This window comes from Calypte anna, chromosome 2 (assembly GCF_003957555.1).
Source record: "Calypte anna isolate BGI_N300 chromosome 2, bCalAnn1_v1.p, whole genome shotgun sequence".
Lineage (NCBI taxonomy): Eukaryota > Metazoa > Chordata > Aves > Apodiformes > Trochilidae > Calypte > Calypte anna.
Genome location: NC_044245.1, coordinates 77,043,681 through 77,064,269, shown reverse-complemented (window position 1 = coordinate 77,064,269; position 20,589 = coordinate 77,043,681). Strand labels below are relative to the sequence as shown.

Sequence of the window (20,589 nt, the reverse complement as noted above, 5' to 3'; positions counted from 1 at the left end):
GAAACAATGTACTGACCAATGCTTGCAGTAGCATTGTAAGTGGGAAGAGAATATGGTTTCAAATTCCTTTGGTGAAGTCAACTTGTTTCTTAGTTCATACTGTTACCTGCACAGGGAATTGTTAGGCAATGCTGGTGAGGACTTTGAAGCCATTCATGGGAATGTGGTGGGGTGATGATGACTTAGGGACACAGGCTTGCAACTGAGAGTTCAAGTGATTTGGTTCAGCCAGTCACTCCCACAGAGGACTGTGTTATCCCCTGTGGGGGAGCAGTAGTGTAGAGCTTGGTGCTGAAGCACTGCAGCATGAGTCAGGGGGGTGAAATGGTCTGTTTTGATATTTTAAGTAACTAGAGGCTGCTATTTGTGAGGAGCTGTGTGTGCAGACTGCAAATAGTCTCTATCACAGTTGGAAATGTGGTGATTCATTGTGGTCACAGTTTCTACCACCACTTGTTTTCTTCCTTCTGACTTTCGGTACTCCTCTTTATTTCATTGGGCTTTTTGTTCCCTGTTTCTTCTCAGGCTTCAATAGTCCATGTTCCTTAGCCCCATACACATGGCATTGAAAGGGATTCAGTCCTTTGAGTTCTATTTGTTTCTGTTTTTCATATGCTGAGCATCAGTAACCTGTATTTTTGTCTCCTGTAGATAGCCTGTGATAGGCTTGCAGCTGCTGAGGAGTAGTGGCAGGTGCTAGGAGGCTGCCTGTCTGTCACTGGAATCCTTCTCTTCCTCCTGCTAGGCAGGTTGTGTATCTGTGGGTCAGAGAAGAATAATCAGGATTTGAAACATGTTCAGAGGAAACTTGGAACACAAAACTTGGCAACAACACCCAGGCAATTGGTGCTAGAATCTGACTAACTCCATTCTCTTGGGCGCTCTGCCAGTCTCTGCTGTGGCCTTTGCATATTTTCAGGCATAGACAAATTCAAATACTATAAAATATTTTGCAATCTGCCACCACAAGCAGCTAAAAGATTGTGTGAAGCCCTTTAATTCAGGTCTTTAAAGTGTGGTAAATACTTCTTTTTTCTTTTTTCCCCCCTATTATCTGCAGAGGTCAATTCAGAGGTTCTGAACTCAGCAGGGATTTACTTCCAGGCAAATGCAAGAAACTTAGCTGCCAGCTTTTCCAACAGCTGCCCCAAACAACTCCTTTCAGTAAGAAGTCTCACATAGAAAATCCAGCTATGTCTTTCACCTGGAAATTTGATAGTTATACTTTAAATTTTCTTAAAATCTATCATAAGTTAAAATAGAATGTTATTATTAAGTATTTCTTTATCCAGCTGTCAAAGCCAAACACTTTGATCAGCACTGTCAGGAAAACAAGTGAACAATCAGAAGAGCAGCTCTGGCAGCTGAAGAAACATTCCAAGCATAGAAATTATTAGAGGCAAATGTACAAATGACCGCACATTTATAACACTGACTCAATAAAGTGGCCTCAACCGTAAACATATTGAAGAAGTGACCTATCAATACAGGTGAATTAACTTAACTTAACTTGAATGCATGGATTCTGCTTATGAAAAGAGCAACAGCTTATCCCTGGCATGAACTTGCCATGGCTAGTGAGCCATTACTGTATTTATCATAACCATAACATAGAGTAAATGTATATTGTATTTACCAGATGGCTCTTGTATGAACTTGGGCAGGAGCTGCATGCTGACCAGCAGTATTCTTGAAATACTAATAGCTTGATAATGAACAATACCCCACTTCCAGGCCACTCCATAATTTAACAGCAATTTTAGATATTACCATCACACTTGAGTTTCCATTCTGTCTCAGACAGAATGCTCTCCTACTGCTGATTGCCCTACTCAACCAACCAACACATACCTCCACAGGCTGCTGCATTACCTCCCACCTCCCATCCCTTAAAGCTACCAGCTTTTAGGACTGTACCTGTTGAATGCAATGCACTGTCTGCTTCTTCCTCCAGCATCTCCTGTTTCTTGTTGCTGAGGTCCAAAAGTTTCAGCTGAGTGGAATGAGGCAGAAGGTGCAGGGAATCTGGTTCTTGGAGGGGATGAGGCTTAAGTCTTCCAGATGCCATGCCTTTTTATTGTTGTAGTTACTGGCTGATGCTTTGGTCGATACCACATTTCTCCAGGCTCTCAGGAACTGGCAAATCCTGTGGCTGCCTCACTTTTATGTTCAGTTCATACCAGCTTGTGTATTCTTTGCTTCAGAGTACACCCATGGAGCTGGTCTCAGTTTGCTTTTAGTAATTACTGCTTCTCTTACAGATTAGTTATTCAAGAGAGGTGAATGATGACTGCTAGTAAAGTAATACCCAGTATTTTAATGACAATACTGGCACCTACTTGCTTAGAGTTTTGTACTGTGAGATAAGCAGCAAAGGAGTAAGTGCAGAGGGAGCAGACCAACCACTGAGTTCCGACAAACAGTCCTGCCAAGCACACCTTGAAGTCCTGCTGTTGAACATCCCTACCTCAGTAAGACTGAGCTACCAGCTTCATGCAACCTTGTCAAAGTTTTGCTCACACACCTGACTGAAAGAGATCAGAAGCGTGTTGACCAACTAGGCAGGCAAGCCCTGGAGGAAGAATCTGTTGCTTAACAACCTTCTTAAAAAGTAATAAAAATCGCATGAGGGGCACGATGCCAGCCCAAGAGATTCAATCTCTTCTGCATCTCCTGTTGCATGTACAAATGAAATCGTAAGCCTACAGATTCATCAGTTTGAAGAACAGGCAATGGAAACAAATGAAATGACATATTATTTAGTTGTGATGTGACCTTACCTATTAAGGTATGAAATATAGCAGCTACAGCGCCTGCCACAACCATGCACAAAACTGCTTTGGTCCTGTCTCGCTTGCTGTTCACAAACACCAGACCTACATTTTTGAAGTCACTCATCGGACCCGTGAAGAACTTCATCAGGGAGTATGCCAGCCCATAGCTGGCCAGCATTTCCACAGCATCTTCTTTGACAGCAGCAATGCCCCTGTTTAAGGCCTGTTGAAACACAAAAAGAGAGAATCATGTAGCATGATCACAGGTGGGAACATATCAGAAACAGTGGTCTGCATCCAGTTGCTACAGGAACAAGCAAGTTCAGTTCTCACTGTTTCCACTCTGAGATGGACCTTATTTCTCTGGGTTCAACAGCAGTAACTTGTGACACAGAAAACTGCATAATTTCATACAGATGGTAAGTTCAAGTGAAAATTGAAAAGTAAATACCTATTTCTGGAGTATGTAACAAAACTCTTGCTATACCTGAAGTCAATTTTATTCCTTTTAGAGTAGTTTTTTTAACCTGGTAGTAATCACAGATAAGACCATTTAAATGCCACTTCAGGGCCTTAGCCCTGAACTGAACAAAGCACAGTCCTTGTAGGCCACCAGCACAGGTAAAAACTCTGACACTATTATATGCTGAAATTTCAGGAGCTTGAACTTTTTTCAGGATTAATAGGCTTTTCACCACATCTCATGTAACTGTTGGGAATAGCTAATACTGTCTCATGATGTTTATTATGAAACTAGGCCAAACAGGCACATGACTATACATATCTCTTCTCCTTTCACATATTTCACATTTTTCTGATCCTATGTTCTTATAACTCCTTGTAGCATATTTTAAAAGAAATATAGCACATGCATTTCAAGACATTCCTACTAATCGATTCCAGGTCAGCATAGAGAAAATGTCTGCCAATGAAGCACTGAGAATTAGATGGATTATTTTTTTTAATAAAATGAACCATAGAAAAAAATGTGCAACATTGCTTCAGATTCCAGCTTGCACCAAAATGCTTCTAATATATTGAATAAAAATGACAGAATGACAAATTTTATCTGCAGTGTGACAGCATCAATCATCTGATACACTCAGCTTGTTAATGCAAGATTAGATTCAGAAAGCATGAAGGATGAAATATGACTTGTTTTCATAAGTATTTTGTTCCTGTGGGCTACAGCTGATGTGTCCTGACAAGGCCATGGCAATGAGGCCAACCAGTAACATCTCTCCAATGCACCCTCCAAATCTAAATCTATCCACTTTTTTATTACACAACAGTTCTAATACTGCTTTTTCTGAATGAACAAAACAGGCAGGGTATCATCAGGTAATCATGATGAAGTCTTTCCATTTCAAATGTAAACACAGTCTTTTTGTTGCAGTCTTTTGACCTTTTTTTCCCTATAAAGACTATACAAGAAAGCAAATTCCATTGACTTCAAAAGAAACCTCACCCATAGCAAAAATGAGCACTTTTTCTCACTGTTCTTTTCCACTTTTTCTATGAGATATGCTTAATTTTTGAAACTAAAGTTGCACCGTCAACCCAGTCAAGAGCTGTAGACGATACCAACTTCTGTGATATCTGCCAAATCTCTCTGACCTGAACACCTGAGGCTTCAAATGTTTTAATCTGTATTGCTCCCATTTGCCCATTCTGAAAAGACTGCGTGTTGGAGATGAAGTATTCTCAGGTGCTACATGTGACCTTTTCTGGGTTATAGATAACTCTATCTACCACACTGATAAAAGTTCAAAATATATTTAACTTCCAGATGTCGAAACCACTAGTGGGTGCACAAAACTGTACTAAAAAAATTGTGGAAAAGACTTCAGTATCTGAATAGTCAAGTTTAGCAGGTTTTTTTGGTGATGGTGCTCATGATGATGTAATTAATATCAGGATCTACCCAGATTTATAATATTTTCATTTAAAATTCCTAAAGCTGCTGAATCTCCCTGTTGATGTTGCCAGCAACAGGCAAATAGTCTTAGATTATGCCATACCAAGGGTTCCTTGATCATGGCTTTTTTGCCACTCTTAACAGTGGCAACTTCAATTTAGAAAGAAATGACTAACCAATTTGAGATAGTCTGGTTTAAATGTTTTAGTCACATGTGAAGAGCTGAATAATTTCCACAAGTGCTTCCTTCCTTGTTTGGACAACAACCAAATCCCATGGTCTGTGGAAGATGGTAATCCATTTCCGACAAGATCTCTGGGATAAATATGGATTTAAGAAATCAGATTCTGTCCAGAGCACTAAGATCCCTCTGCAGAGAGACAAATCTTTCCTGAGTACAGTCCTCAAGCCAGTAAAACTAGACTTTGGCCCCAGGATAAGTTTTCCATTTAAGTAGGACAGACAGACTTGAGCACTCCTCTTTCTCTCCCTCTCTGATTTAAAGGCTGCACTATGATCTTTTGTATGAACAAATGACAGCCAAATAGATACTTCTGAGTGATTTTCCCCAGCAACACATTGTGTACCAGGTGAGGTAAACTGACAAAATCCAAATGGGACTTCTGTAAGAGGTATGTTGCCATTAATTTATACTCCCGTGGAATGGTTGGCTGCCAGGGTGAAATACACTAGAGGCTAGCCCTGAGCAAGCAGTCCTCCTAAATGCTTCTTTGGAAAGTTCCTTAGGAAAGTAAGAACCAACAGGGCTGTGTACAGATGGTTTTGCTTCTGTGGCTTTCTTTTTCCTTTTTCACTTTCTTTTTCACTTTTTCCTTTCCTTTTTCACTTCAAGATGACAATGCAAAAGCTTTCAAGCTTTCAAGCACTATATGAGAACATGTGTAGCTTTTACACTCCATGTGCCTTACAATATTTTTGCTACTGAAGCTGCTGATGTCATATTTGATATCCTTAAATTCACAAGAAAACTCAGATACTTGATAAAGATGCTTTGGGTGCAATATGAAAAACAAAGACCCTTAATCTTTCATGGCACGCCAGCCATGCAGTTGGCCATCTTCCAGTATAATTTCCTGTTAGTTTTCCAATTAATTCTCTCATAAGGGAAGAAAAATATAAATCAGGGTAAGGTCTCGATTTTTTATCTGACTCTATTTTGTGTATTTCTTGTGTGAAAAAAAAAATCAATAAAACTTAATCAGTAGCATCTATGTTGAGTGTTTGTTTCACACACAGCAGAACATATTGCTACAAAGATTTGTGTAGCTTGTCAAGGAAATCACACAGAACTAGGTAATAATATTGACAATAAGAAAACTTAGCTTGATTATACATATTTCAGATGCCAGCCTACTTTCAGCTGGCTTATTCACATCAAACATGAATGGACAACTAGAAATACTGGTATTGGAAGAAAGACTATTTAATGTGGCACGTTCTTCTGAGTTTCTTCACCTCACAATGAACAGCTAACTTAATATGATAGTATGTGAAAGTGTCACAGTAAATCACCATTTAAACATGATTCAAACAAAGCCACTGCTATTGCTGACCCTTCTTTTAGAAGTAACATAGAAAAGCACACATCACTTCCAGGCTGAGCATGGTCTGATAGGTACATGAAGAGATTAGCTTAAGTAAGTCATATTCCTAAAACATTTCCCAAAAAAGACAGGCACCAAGATTTGCAGCTACTTATATGTAATGTCTTCTATAAAACATTATGTTATCATTAGAAAGATTAACCCTTTACTGGAGGACACAGTAACAACTATTAAGTTTGAGCTGTCTCTAATGTTCTCTGAAATGAAAGAAGGTTTACACTTTTAAATTCCCATTTGAAAGATTCAAGTCAGAGCAATACCAAGTGATACACTCAACGACATTTAAAGCCAGTAACCACATCTTTACAGCTGGGTACTGCAGCTGGCTTCAGCCTCGTGGAAGGAACATAGGAGACCTCTGTTAAATTGCTAAGCTGTGCATAACGGATGAATTCAATAAACTTTCGCATACAAAGGCAGTGATTTAAAAAACAACAATTCTGAAAAAAATGTGGAGAATCTAGCTTGTCCTATTTTGAATGAGCTTTCAGCACCAGTCAGTAACATTGGCAATAAAGGTTTAGTTCCACTCTACAGCTACACACTTCTATTGCCAAAAATTCAAAGTCTGTCTCTTGAGCTGGTATAAAGTTTGATAATTTCTCACATGATTCTCCTTGCCCAGAGACTGATGTTTTACTTTGTACTGGGTATGTAACAGAAAAGCAATAAAAAAAAAATCCACTGAGAAAACCCATACCTGTTGTATATATTTTCTTCTGGTTTTAAAAATGTTTTATTACCTACATACTGTACAGAATTTCAGTAGTCAGTAACTAACTAGAATGGCACATTTGCTACTTCACTTGAAACTAACCATCAACTATGCAGTCACTATCTGACTAGCGCATGTGTTTCAAAGAAAAGCGAGTAAAATCCAAGAAATATCATTCTTGTCAGTCCTCCTTTTGCTTAATCCTGAAAAAGAAGACTGTGACCTGCTGGAAGCTGGCACATTCTTATAGCTAGTTTGAACCTGGGATTCTTCCTGAGATGTTTTCAAGTCTGTTCTAACTAGTTATCTACTTGAAGGTGACATCAAAAACCTGTTCAATTTGACAGTAACATGGCCAAATGTGTATTTGGTTTGGTGAACATTTGTAACAAGTTCCCTCTCCCCCTACATCTTTCTGCCTATTTGCCCTCCCCTAAGAAAATGGTAGAGCCAAAATAACCAGTAAGCTGACACAAGCGACAGTCATCCTCATGAGTCAAATAATCTCTCTGCTGATGATTGTTGGCTGAGTTTTCATTTACTAAATCCTGTCACATTGAAATTTTCAGTATTAAATCTACCAGCCTGGTTCTGGCTGCTGTGCCTCCCCTCATCACTGCTGCAGGAACTGCACTGCCAGAAGGACTCTGCACACAGGTGATGCTCTGTATGCATGGCATCATCAGACCACCCTGCTGGTGTTGTCTGGGTGCTGTCCTATCTGCATCTCTGCTTCTGGATGGGTTTTTTTATAGAGGCATGAGCCACTGCTTAGGCAATTAGAAGGAAACAGTTACTGCTCTGATACAGGTCTGTGTAAGACTCCCATGGGCATAAATACAGAAGTGGGAGAAACCACTGTAAAAATAGCACATACATTTTTCTTTTCTCTGGCTCAAGAATGCCCAGATGTAGTGTATGAAGAGAGAGCCCCAAAGGGGTGCAGGGTGCCTGACCATGTAGCTTGAAGCTGATGACTGAGGAGTGATCATTGCTTTGGGCTTTTCTGTTTGTTTGGTTGGTTGGTTAGGGTTTGTTCTGTTTTGTTTTACAACGCTTTTGCCCTAATTCAGCATTTCTAATTTTGGGTCAGCATCTGCTGTAGGTCATGTGTCAGAAGACTGCAATGACATCTGAAGTCAGTTCCTATTAGCCCACTATTAAAACATTTGTCTTCCCCCCCCAGACTCCTTTACTCAAGCTGTCTGTGAGAGAGCAGATCATCACCCCAGGCCTTCCCTGGCCACAGTGCTGCAAGTGCTGAGGTGGCATTCAGCCCTGAACCATTTCCAGTCTCCAAGCAAGACAGCAGTCCTGAGTCTTGCCTCCTCTGAAGGAAGAAGTGATGCCTGCCCTGAGAGAGAGACACACCCATTGCATAGGGCCTGTCTCTGGGGAGGCCATTGCTGGAAGAGCATTAGGAGTTCCCTGACAATGAGACCTGAAGTTCTTCTGGCTCTTGCTGCTTTGTAATTCAAAAGAAATTGCAAATGCAGTTCTTTTGGTTTTATTTAAAAAAATAAAGAAGTCAGTGTACCAAAAGTTCAATCGCTTTTATTCTGCCTGCTTAAGTAATGAGAATATGGCCTGGAAAGAAGCCCATTTATCCAGTGGAATAAAAAATCAAGCCATGGCAATTAGAATGCAATCAGTTGCAATTTTTTTCTCCTTTCACCTTCCTGAGCACCAATGAAAAGCAAGAATGAACAAGGTTCCCGCTCTTACCCAAAGTGCCTGCTTCTCTGTGGCCGTGATCAGGACCTCTGTTTTACTTATTGACACTATCCATGCAGTTTCCAACATCAAGACTGTATTAAAGTGTGTCCTGGGATAAGTTTAAATAAAGAATTTAACACAGAAATAACATTTTAAGAGTATTCACAGCTTTCACTTGACCTTGGGTGTTGGAATAACTAGAACAGTAGTGGCAATAGTGAAGTCAGTGAAAATGGGAAATCCTTCTCATTGCAGATGAGGATGTGCTGAGGCAGCTGCAAGAGTAGCTATGGGATGCTGCCCTACTTCACTTACTGCCTTGCTTAAAACCAGGGTAAAAAGACAGAGAAAAATGCAAAAAACCACAGGGGGCTGCAGAAGATGACAGCACAGGAACAGGGCAAAGAAAACAGGCTCAGTGAAATCAAAACAGGCCTCATTTAAAACTCCTCTTGACAAAGCACCAAAATATTTCTGACGGTGAGCAATCCTGGAGGGACAAACCAGTTCCTGCAGATGGATGCCTCCCCACAGTGGTAGGGAACACTGATCCTGAGATCAAGAGAGCTATAAGCCATAACAGTGGGAAGCCTTTCAGGACACATTCCCTGTATACTGGTATACTGAATGGGGATGGCTGATAACTGTATGAAGGAGAACTAAAACCACTGCCATTCCCACTGACAGCTCTAGACAAAGCCATCCCCTGAGGTGGGGTCATAGCTGTTAACTTTTCCTGGCCTTTTTTAGTCAAGCTGTGCTCATACAGTGACAGGACAGAGGCAAAATCAACATCTCAGAGATATTCCACTGCAATACAACTTCCCCTGACTGATGCTAATCAATTTACCAAAATGTATTTTAAGGTAAAACTCAAAGGGATGTTTACTCTCAAAACAGTGTGCAAGCTTTTTGTTCAGTGTTTCCCGGGGAGCTCATCCACAAAGGTAAAAAGCATTTGTGATTATGTTACAGAAGTATGGCTAACTCCAGGATGAGTTTATTTATCTTCAGAGCTTCTTCATGTGGAGGCCAGAGACTCATTTCTCTCAAAAGCTATTTGTTTCTAAGCCTATGAGTACAGACAAATAAAATTGAGACATAAATTGAGACACAGAAAACTAGGAGGTCGGCTATCTGTCTCTTCAAAATGCCCTATGGAATAGCTATCATTTCTTCCCCAAATTCCATTTTGATTACTTTTAAGTGGCAGAAAGCACTGGGGAGGACCAAACATATACTATGTGTACCTATACACGAAGAATATTTGCCTTAATCACAAGTGATACAGTATCTGCAGCAGTGTTCCTTCCTTCCTTTTTCATTTCTCACAGATGCAAGGCTCTGTTCTCTTCCTCACATTACCCCCATATTAAAAAGCAAGATGATTTATTGTTGCATATTTCAGGATATTACTTCTTCTAATGTTTATAAATTAAATCTCATCGAGGACTGTTATAAGGCTTGATTGTATTCAGGCAGCAAATGTAATCTACACAGGTCCTGTACCTGTCAGTCTCTCACAACTCTGGCATATTGCCTTTTTATTAGCATTAACTCAGTCTCTAATGAAATACTTCTTGTTTCTCTCTCCTCCTGAAATTAAGGTTGCTGCTCTCTCCATGATGACACATTCTCACTAGACTCCCAAGTGCACAGATCTGTAAAATTCCCTTTTATTCCTTCATCTGGCTTATTCCTGTATACCTTCCACCTTTTAATAGTGATCAAGATCCCATGTCCTCCTGCTTGGAAGACAAATTATTGGCATTTACTCTCAATTTCCTTCCTACACGGAATTTAAGAGATGTAATAATTATAGCCAGCAAACTCTGCAGGAGTCAACAATCAAATTCCAGGCTCTCAATACTGCAGCAAAATATTTTAGTATCATTGCACATACTATCCTACCACTTCACGGATGCTCTAGAGATTACCCTACTGCTGCTATTGGTTAGAGTTACTTATTTTGCTACACACAGAACTGGTAGTCAGGGTTACTTTGTTGGAGTATGGCCATGGAAACAGGTATTTTTGGGTTTTGTGAAACAATGAAGTGGAAGCTTCCCAGAATGTATGTCCTGTGATGGGAACCTTCTGGCAAATCAGCAGCTGATCCCTTTGGGACATAAACTCATGAGACACTTAGCTCAGTGGTTAGAAGATGGTGAAGATGCAGAAGATGGTGAAGCTCAGCCTCAGTAATAATGTGCAGGATGGGACCAAAATGGTTTTGGACAGTGGGACTGTAAGGGAGGACACTAAAGTGTGCAAAAATAGTTTTTTTTCCTTAAACCACTTTCAGACTTAACTAAAGTGCAAGTTACTTACTCAAAAATTGAAAATGTCAGAATCAGGGGAGGTATCTTTTATTGTCTGCCACTTGTTCCCTCCCTACTTCCCAGTGCAGTTCAAATTCATCAGTAGCCAGCAGCAAACTAAAATAAGTGTAGCTTGCAAATCGCAACCCCTCTGTTGTTAGTGGAGTTTTCCTGGTCATTCAGAGCTCCCTGGAAGTGCCACCACGTGTCTGCTAGGCAAAATATGCAAAGCAACCAAGTCTCTGACATTTAATGAACATTAATTGTACGTGATGAAAGGCTAATAGCAAACTGAAGCAAGTGTCTTCTGGTTTTGTTCATTAAGCTTAGGTAAATGTTCTCTCTCACTGCAGAGAGGAGAGGTAAGGAGACTGCTGAGCAAACACACAGAATTCTTGACTTGTGATGTGGCTGGGCATAGGAAGAAGAAAGGCAAATAATTGCAGTTTCGTTTTTCATCTTCCCCAGTACTGCACTATGTCAAAAAAAGAACAAAAAAAAAGTAAAATAGAGAGCAATCTATAAAGTAAAGTGAAAGCTACGGTGATTACAAAAAATATGTATATTAATGAAATAAGGCCTCTGTGCTTGACTTGAGAACCATCCCTGCTTGCTCAACCATCCCTGAAAGTGCAGTACATCCCTACCTGCGTACTTAGTACACTATGCAATTATCTCCTGTCCATTAGCTTACTCTTAAAGCATTTACCTCCCCATGTGGCCCAGCAAAGACTTGTTAGTTATGTTCTAGGGCTTTGCCCAACTCCAGTGGAGCAGAAGATATCTGAGGTCTGTGATTTTCATCAGCTGCTGCATCAGGAGCAGGGAGCACGGCTGGCTGAGGTCTGTCATTAAGCAGCTGTTCCCTGCAGCAGGCTGCTGGCTGGGCAAGGCAAGGCACAGTTTGGGCTACACAAAGCAGAGTTTGTTAGGTGTGAGTGCCTGCGACTGCAAGTGTAGAGCTGCCAGATTAGCTCATGTCTTAATTGCTTAGAAGCAACAAATAGAGGGCACCCAGATCACCAGCCTAAATACTAACTTGAAGTTTCCGCTGCTGGAGACACCCATTGTAAACAAAGTCCCTAACACTGCAAGAAAACCTCTCATTTGTATCCATTTTTATTTCTCTTCCATTCTTATTCTTTGCACCAGTTTTATTAAGATGCAACTAAAGTTATTCTGTCGAATGGGGAAAAAGCTGCGGATAGAGACAGTAATTTCCTTTCTCTAGAGCTGGTGAATGCACTGCAAAGCACTGGAGACCTTGCAATTATTACAGCATTTTCCAGTACTTCAACACCTGCAGAAAGCAATGGTCTCACTAAACCAGTAATTCTGTGTCTAGAATTTGACCTACTAGTATCTGTTTAAAACAAATGGGAAATAATCACAAAGATGTGGGAGTAGAGGAAGACAGGACAACAGGCAGACATTCTCCACAGTACATCTTTTCTCTCAGAAAACCTGATCTTCTATGCCCACAGCCTAAGTTTTGAGAACCTTGAACTTCTCTCCCTGTTCTTGCAGGTGGTGTTGACAGAATTGGCTAACATTTCCTTTTAAAAATAGCTCGACTAGTTCTCTCGGTATCCAATGACATGAAGTCAATAAGTCAGCTCACGATGAAAGTATTACACATGGGTTTTTCCAGGTGGAACGTGCATGGAGTTTTTAACTATTCAACTATGAAGTTTCTCTTGAAATCATTAATTCTTTCTGAAACCCCCTATCTTTCACCAAGGGAAGCACAATATTATTTCTACACAAGCAAGACTAAAAATACCCTCTTTGACCTAAAAGAGCAGGAAGCCACAGAGGCCAACCCGATTCCTGCTGCTTATGTGATCCCAGGGCAGCTCGGAGTCCAATTGCTGCTGCTGCAATCAGTAGCTTTCCACAATACTGAAAATACTGGTAAAATACTAATTAACATGAAATTAAACCAGTCTAGACATGCTCTGTTCTTACTGGATTCAATAGTGAAAGAGAGAACTGGAAAATATAGCAGTGCTTGAAGCTTTTCCTCTGTATCCCTTGGGAACATGAGTTACAGAGACAAAAAAATTATTATTCCTGAATACACTGGGAGAAAAAAAACCCAAATAAGGGATTCACTGGAGTAACCCCTACATGCCTAGCAATAATTAATCCTGTTAGATCTTCACCAAAACTGTTAGCTAATGCTTCTATTCAGAATTTGTTAAGCAGTACCTAGATAGCCTTCTTCCTTAGGGAAGAAGAGACTTGGAAGCACTCACGGAGTTGGAGCAAGCCTTATATTTCTATGTGTTTGACAGGGGTGAGTCTTAACCAGAAGTGCAGTCACAAGTAACTTTGCAAGTGTTCTTGGTTATGCCAAATATGTGGTATAATTTGATGTTTAATCTAACTTAAGAACTTAACACCTGGGTTCACAAAATCCAAATTAAAAACACTATTAAATAATTATATATGTATTTGGTGATTAGACACGGATTAGATGGATTCCTCCACTAACTGAGGAACTGTAAATGGTGCTGCAGTAGTTCCGAAATGAGTTCTGCTAACAGCATCTCTACAGACACCTTCAGCAACAAAGCACCTACCATCATGAGACACTTGGTATCTAAGCTCAGTGCTGTCTCATCCTTTGAACAGCAGTGAACACTTTTCTACTAACCTACTCCCTCTAACTCCTTGACTTAAATTGCACAGTTAAAACTTACTAGCTCATTTTATTTTTTTTTATGCAAGCACTAGACCTTGACTTGTTAAGTTCAATTAAAAACCTGAGGGATTCCAAGAAGCTTGAGTGAAACTGATGCTGAAACATTGTGGTGCAAGGGGTAATTTTGCTTAGTAGGCTCTCTGTCTGAGTCACTGATTAAATAATGGATTTCCTTACTCCTGGATTACAAAAGTGATAAGCAATGCAATGAAAAGACTATCTGCTGTTCTTTCACAGAGGTACTCGACATTGTGCTGAGGTTTTACTGGGAGAACAGCCTCCTTTCACAGCTTCCCCACTCCCAAACCAGTCTTCTTTTGCTTAATCTCTTTTTAACCTCTCCATACCTCTTTTTTGTTTGTTTGTTTTTTCTCCTCTTGCTGATGAGCAGGGAAGTACGCAGGAAGTAAAACATTAATTCAGCATGGCTAAAATTTATCTCTGGGTTGCTTTAATATGAAAGACAAAATTGGCTTCAGATGGGCAACCTGCCAAGATTTTTCCCAAGGGGGACAGAGTTGCCATTGTGGGGAGTGAAAAATTGAGCTGGCTTGCTTTGATCGTGTAGTATGGCCTGTACTCTTACTCAGTTAATTCTTCACTACAATTCTCTATCTACAATTACAGTTTCTCCTTTGCTGAAATCTTCAGTGCCAGAGGGCAAAATACAAAGCAAGGTCCAAGGCTGAAAAGAAAACAGAAAAAAAAGAAAAGATTCTCTATTGCAGCCTATTGAATGCACAGGTAATAAAATGACCAACATGACTACAGACAAGCTGATGGTCTCTGCAAGTAGCAGTATTTTGCCTTCACAAAACTTGAAAACTTGCATTGGGGGACAGAATTTGAAACCCAGTGTTCTTCTATGCTAACATACCCAAACTGCCTGTGTTCTATCTGACTGTATTAACAACTGTGGTAGGGCCTAGCAATGATGAAGGAAACAAAGAACATATTTCAGCTCAGCTTTACTTTCTGAAACTGTGGGTGTAATATGTGTAAATAGCTTATGTTATATTTGGAGGTCCTCAGGGAAGCGCAGCATGGAAACCTCTAATGGCTTCATCCTTGGTGCTTAACAACAGGGCTTAAACCCTTTCTTGCACACATCCTCTATGCCCATTGATCTGTTTATTTAGAAGAGCTGTTTCTCTACCAAAAGTAATATTCACAGTGAATACTCCATTTTAAGGCATGATGAGATGGACTGATAGAAAGCAGTGGATGGTCTGCTCAGCATCACACTTCCACAGACTCCAGCTTCTGCACTGGTGAAACTCTGGCACTTAGAGGCTGCTGGGCTTTCTTTGTTCGGGCTTGCAGGGAAGCCAGGCAAAACCACTAAGTGCTCCCAAAAATGATTCTGATATGTGATGATGCTCAGGCCACCAGGTTGGACTGCAGTGGGAGTACCATCTTGGGGTAAATATAATGCTGAAACTCTGGTAGGGGTGGTGCACAATACTGGAATATAAACATTGGAGATGTATGAATGAAGCCAACAGCACAAAGTGATTCTGGCAGAACTCTGGTTTTCTACTTGCATGGTAGAAAAACTGAGATGAGGATATCCCCAGCCACTGTAGAACACTTCTGGGAAGTAAGTTCCAGGAAAGGACAAGGACTACCAAGTCTCCAGTTGCAGGTCAGGAATAAATTAGTCTGTGCTGGTCTTGACAAATCATTATTTTCAGGCAGAAAGGAACAGACCTTGTAGAGTGGTAGTGGGAGCAACATCTGAAATATTTTGAAGCAGGCCATACTAGTTGATGTCTTACAACAAAGGCTGGAAGGTATACTTGCAAAAAAAAAAAAAAAAAAAAGGAAAATTTATTTACAGTAATGCAGTATGGTGGTTTTAGTCATGACTCCTCCTGGTCATGTTCCTGATAATTTAATGTTTGTTCAGAGCAGGACAGAGTAAGTTCATACTAGTCATAGGTCACAAGGGAAAATTTGTAACTGGAGCTAAACCCAAGTTATATTCTGGTGGAATGTAAGTGCTCTAGCTTAGGAATTGCAGCCTAAGAGCCGTACGAATGTTGCAGGATGGTCCTCCGAAACACTGTCATTTGGACATGATGAGCCTAAAGAAACAGATGTTCAAAAGCAGCTTACTGGAACTTTAACTCCAGGTATTTAACGACTTCTGCATTGCTGCACAGTATGTACCTTTTTAAACTCTCTATTTGAATCTCTTTGTCCCAGACAGTCAAAAACATGAATGTGAGGAGACCAAAGTGAAAGCAGGTGCCATGAGCCCTCTATTGAACAGTCTGGCCTGAACATTAGGTGAACCAAAAAAAAAGTCTTTCCCTCGGGGCACCTTAAATTTTTTGCAGGCAGTGAACCTCCTGAAGATGGTTACTCTACAATGATAATAGCATAGGGCAGGATTCTTAACCCCTAGTGAGCTCTGGAGCCCTATCCACAGGAAAATACACTTCTTTGCCTATTTCTAGGGGGAAACATACAAATCACAACGGATTTCTTGATTGTGGGTTGATTTAACAGCAACAGATGCAGCCTTCTTTAGGTCATCCTGTATTAGACCACAGAGGAATAGGTGGTATATCAGAAAACAGCTTTTCACAACTGTCCACTCTCAGATGCTTCAAACCTTCATGCTTTCCTTCCCTCACCCTCTTCATCCTCAGCTGCATCCCCAGCAGCTCTCACTGCAGCATGGGTATAGGTACACACACGCTCCCTGCCTGATGGCTGAGCCAGACCTCAGTGCACTCCTGCTGTTCCCTTGACTCTGGTCTAAGAGAGGTAGCTGAACTAACTTCAAAAGCATCTCCTGTCCTGCCATGGGGTAAGACCAAACTGCCCAAGAAAAGAAGAAAAAGACTGTATTTTCAGAAACAGAAAAGTAGAGGCAAATCTCTTACTGTTTCTATGTTCCCTTTTTGGAAGACCTGAATTTACGTTTCAACTTCATTCCAGTGTTTGATACTGAAGCAAGTGGTTTGTTGCGGTTACAGTGAAGGAGAACTGTTCCTATCATTGCTACCAGTGTGACCTACTTGTCAACTCCAGGCAAGAGTGCAAGAATTTTATTTTATAGCTGTAGCTGAGCTGCAATAATTCTTTAACTCAGTTAGCAATCTGTTAAATAGATAGCATTAAAATATGGGTGAAGAATTCTAATTCTTTTTTTTAGCTATGTGACTTCACTCTGAACAAAAGGCAGGCCCACTCTACATATTCAAATACTACCAGTAAAAAAGAGTTGATCAAGAGACTTTGAGGAAAATAAGTTTTTTTTCGTTTTATTACCGATAAATGTAATGTCTTTACCCCAGAAGACTATCTTGATTCCTTTTAATATAGATGCCTTTGAGGAAGCAGATGCTTGTCACAGTGGTATCTACTGGATTAAGCCTTTTCTCTCTGAAAGTGGACGATTTATAACCAAAGAACCTTGAATCTTAGGCATTGTAAAATTAAAGGACAACTTTGAAGTTCTGTTGCATACTTATCTTGAAAGCCAAATAGCATAGAACAAAGAAGAAAAGTTTGAACATCTTGCAGTCATGGTATTTATCTGACCCCCAATTTGGGGATCAACTCCTGAGCCCCAGCTAGACTGGCACAACTGTGTTCCCCTGCTGCTCTCAGACTTTTGGAGAAAGATCTAGAACATTTATGCATCTACTGTTGATGACAGTAAAGCCCAAAGATTTCTACTTAACCCCAGAAGGTTGTGTTGGGATGAAAAGACACAGAACACGGGGCATGCTCTTGTAAACAAGGCTCACAATGCAAACACTAAACCCAGACCCCGTCCCAGCACTAGCCCTGCATCAAGCATGCCAGTGACAGAGCACCTTTCCTGAAAGTCTTCCTGAAAGACCTGGTGACAGCCTTTAACCCAAACTAGCTGTGAAGCTGAGTATGCAAAGAAGTACATCTGAGTCTCCTGACTAACATCAGTCAACATTTGTTTCTCAGGAATGGAAAGGTGGTGACTCTGAGGAACATCCATGTCTGGTGGGAAAGCAGCCGCCCTTGCAGACAGCATAAGGGCAGTGTTCTGGAGGAGCCAGTGGAGATGCATTAAATATCAGGCCATGTTGTCAGAAGCATTTCAGGGAAAGAAAAAGGGTTATGAAGTAGAAAACAAAGGGGAAAAAAATTAGAAAGCCTTTGAAACAGGCCGTTATATTTTTTGGTTATAGTTTTGTAATAGCCATCAGGACTTTTCAAGATGGGGCTCCAGCCAGTAGTATGGTAAGAATCTGAAACATAAGCTTCTTTTTTCAAACTCATGTTTCATGTATGTTAAGTAAATGTACTTAAAATTCTATTTTATGCAAATGGTAGGACCTGATCCATAGCCTCTGAACTCATTGCAACTCAAAAAGTGTTTTTTCCATTGAGGAAAAACTTTCCTTAAACGCTTCTCCTTCCTGGTGTCTTACCAGAAGACATCAAAAAAAGTAATGAGTTGTGACCTCCTTCGCTCATCTTGCCTAGCCTCAGAAACTTAAGCAGATGAAATTAAATATAAGAAGGAGCAGTACAGTTCTTCGTGAAGTCGGGATGCCAAGATTAGCTTTCTTGTGTTTAATATTGCTTTTAATATTCCCAAGGTAGTATATTTTAAAGGGTGCTGTTGACTCTCAACACAGCAAACTGCAGGTAAGTTTATATTCCAGAGGAATTTTATTTGGAATATTCCACAGTTTACTTTGTGCTATGATGAAAGAATTTTAAAAACATCATAAAAATACTGGTTCAGATTAGGATTACTGTTCCTCTCTGGACAGCAGAAGAACTAAAGCAACAGGAACTAAAAAAGGATTTTTACCATAACACTACCGTATGCAGTGTGAAGCAAGACAAGGTGCCATAGGAGGGGGCTGCACAGAGGGTGCTGAGCGAGCCACAATCCCTTTGACTCTGAAAACTAAGGAGCTTTCCAACTTTCTGATTCCAGGCTGACTTGTCTTCCTACAGCAAATTAATAAACTGCAAAGTAAGCCTATAGCAGATCTAGACAAAAAAAACCTTTAATCATATTTACTAGAGGGCATTTTAGTCATTTGCCATCAACCACAAGCCTTTTCTTCTTCCTGCTCCTAGAGAAAACTTGATGTTAACAGTATCACACATTTATTGGTCATTTCAGTGCCAGTAATATGTCATGCCATAGAATATTATGATGTCCCATCAAGACAAAGTAGTTTGGAATAGATTCTAAAAGAGGAAAGAGAAACACAGCTTCAGTGCAAGAATGGATTCTCAGTTTTTAAGCCTTGCATATACAGTCTAAGTCCTTATGCTTCACAACATCACAGTCCTTACTGGACCTCAAGGTTTACTGATCTGGTACCAAGACTGAATTCTTTGGGATGCTCAGCAGTGTGAACTCAGCACACATGGTGAGCTCATCCAGGGAGACTGTGATGGCAAAGCAACTTGTTGCTAGTAGGGAGGCAGGAAACCATCCATGCAGGCAGTTGTGCCTGCACTACTAGATGTGGAATAGAGGGAGAAGACAGGTTTGGAAGATGTCATGAGAAAAGTCTTTTTAGGCTTACTGAGGAGGAGACTTGAAGACTTCAGAACAAAAGATACTTGCAAGGAATAGCTTTGGCATAGCATCATTATCTTTCTCTTTTTCACTGTAGCAGACATCTCTACCTCTGCACTGACAGCAGTGATGACAGAGGAGAGAACGAAGTCAACTGGGAGAAACAAAGCTGCACGCCTGTTGCAAACACTGTTTTGACAAGCCTATATGGCTGTACACACACATTTTATTTTTGAGGCAACAGTGGGTTTCATGGTGGAATGCTACCAAGTCAGTGGGAAGCAGGACTGCTAGTTTCAGCTCACAAAAAATCCCAGTCTGCTGTGGATGCCTTTGCACAGGTCTGTGGGAGTTCTGCTGGCACTGGTACTCCAGTGCATTCTGACCCTGTTACATACTTTGCCCACATCACATAAACAACCAAGCTTGCATATCACAGCACTGAAAACAAACAAACAAAAATATCCAGTAGGAGATCTTCAAGTGGTGTTTACAAGGGAGAAAAACATATTGAACTGTTCAGAAAATGTCCAATGAAGTAGAACATTCTTCTCCTTTTATCATTACCTGAAATGGTTCAAATGATAATACTGCAAAACTAAATGAGTATCTCACCACTTAATTTTCAGCAATGACAGTGATGTTGAACACTGGCAAAGGTGAGGTCTGAAGCTATACTCAGTATGCTTAATGGCAGGTCCACACAACAACAGCTAGACAGTCCACACTGCATGAAAGAACCAGTGCATGAAATTGCAGGGGATTTAATTAATTTGTCATGCTGGTGTTTGTACAATCTGATTAGGTAACAGCATCTGATATGGTATCACAGAGGAGAGGATTCATCAGACTGAATAATTACATGGATTAGAAGAGGACCTCTGAAATGCTTATGGGGCTGGCTCAAAGAGAAATGAAATCAGCAAAGCTGAAAGGAGAAACACCAGCCTCAAAGGAATTTACTGGTGGGGCTCCTGAAGATCAAGCTGATATTCTGAAGTATTTTAGTTAATTTTCATTCAACATATCACAAAGTCTCTGACTATGCAGATTACATATGCTAAGGATGCAAATCTAGTAAGCACCACTGGTACAAATGACTTTGAGACTTATTTAATAAAAATGGGATGAAAAAAAGTAGAAAGTGCCAAGCCAAATACTGGGGACTAATAACAAGACTTTCTGCCAGGAGCCAGGAATTCATTGGTTAGACTGGGTGTACTAACACGTTGCCAAGTGACTGACCGAAAGTGTGATGCAGCCATGGAAAA

General features: G+C 40.4%; 1 protein-coding gene across 1 annotated transcript in view; it reads right to left on the bottom strand.

Annotated features, from left to right (window-relative positions):
* Positions 1 to 20,589, bottom strand: part of ANKH (ANKH inorganic pyrophosphate transport regulator) — a 97,365-nt gene that overhangs the window by 39,009 nt on the left and 37,767 nt on the right. The window contains exon 2 of the mRNA XM_030444216.1: positions 2,781 to 2,997. Coding sequence (XP_030300076.1) covers positions 2,781 to 2,997 — 217 coding nt within the window. The remainder of the gene's footprint in view (positions 1 to 2,780; positions 2,998 to 20,589) is intronic.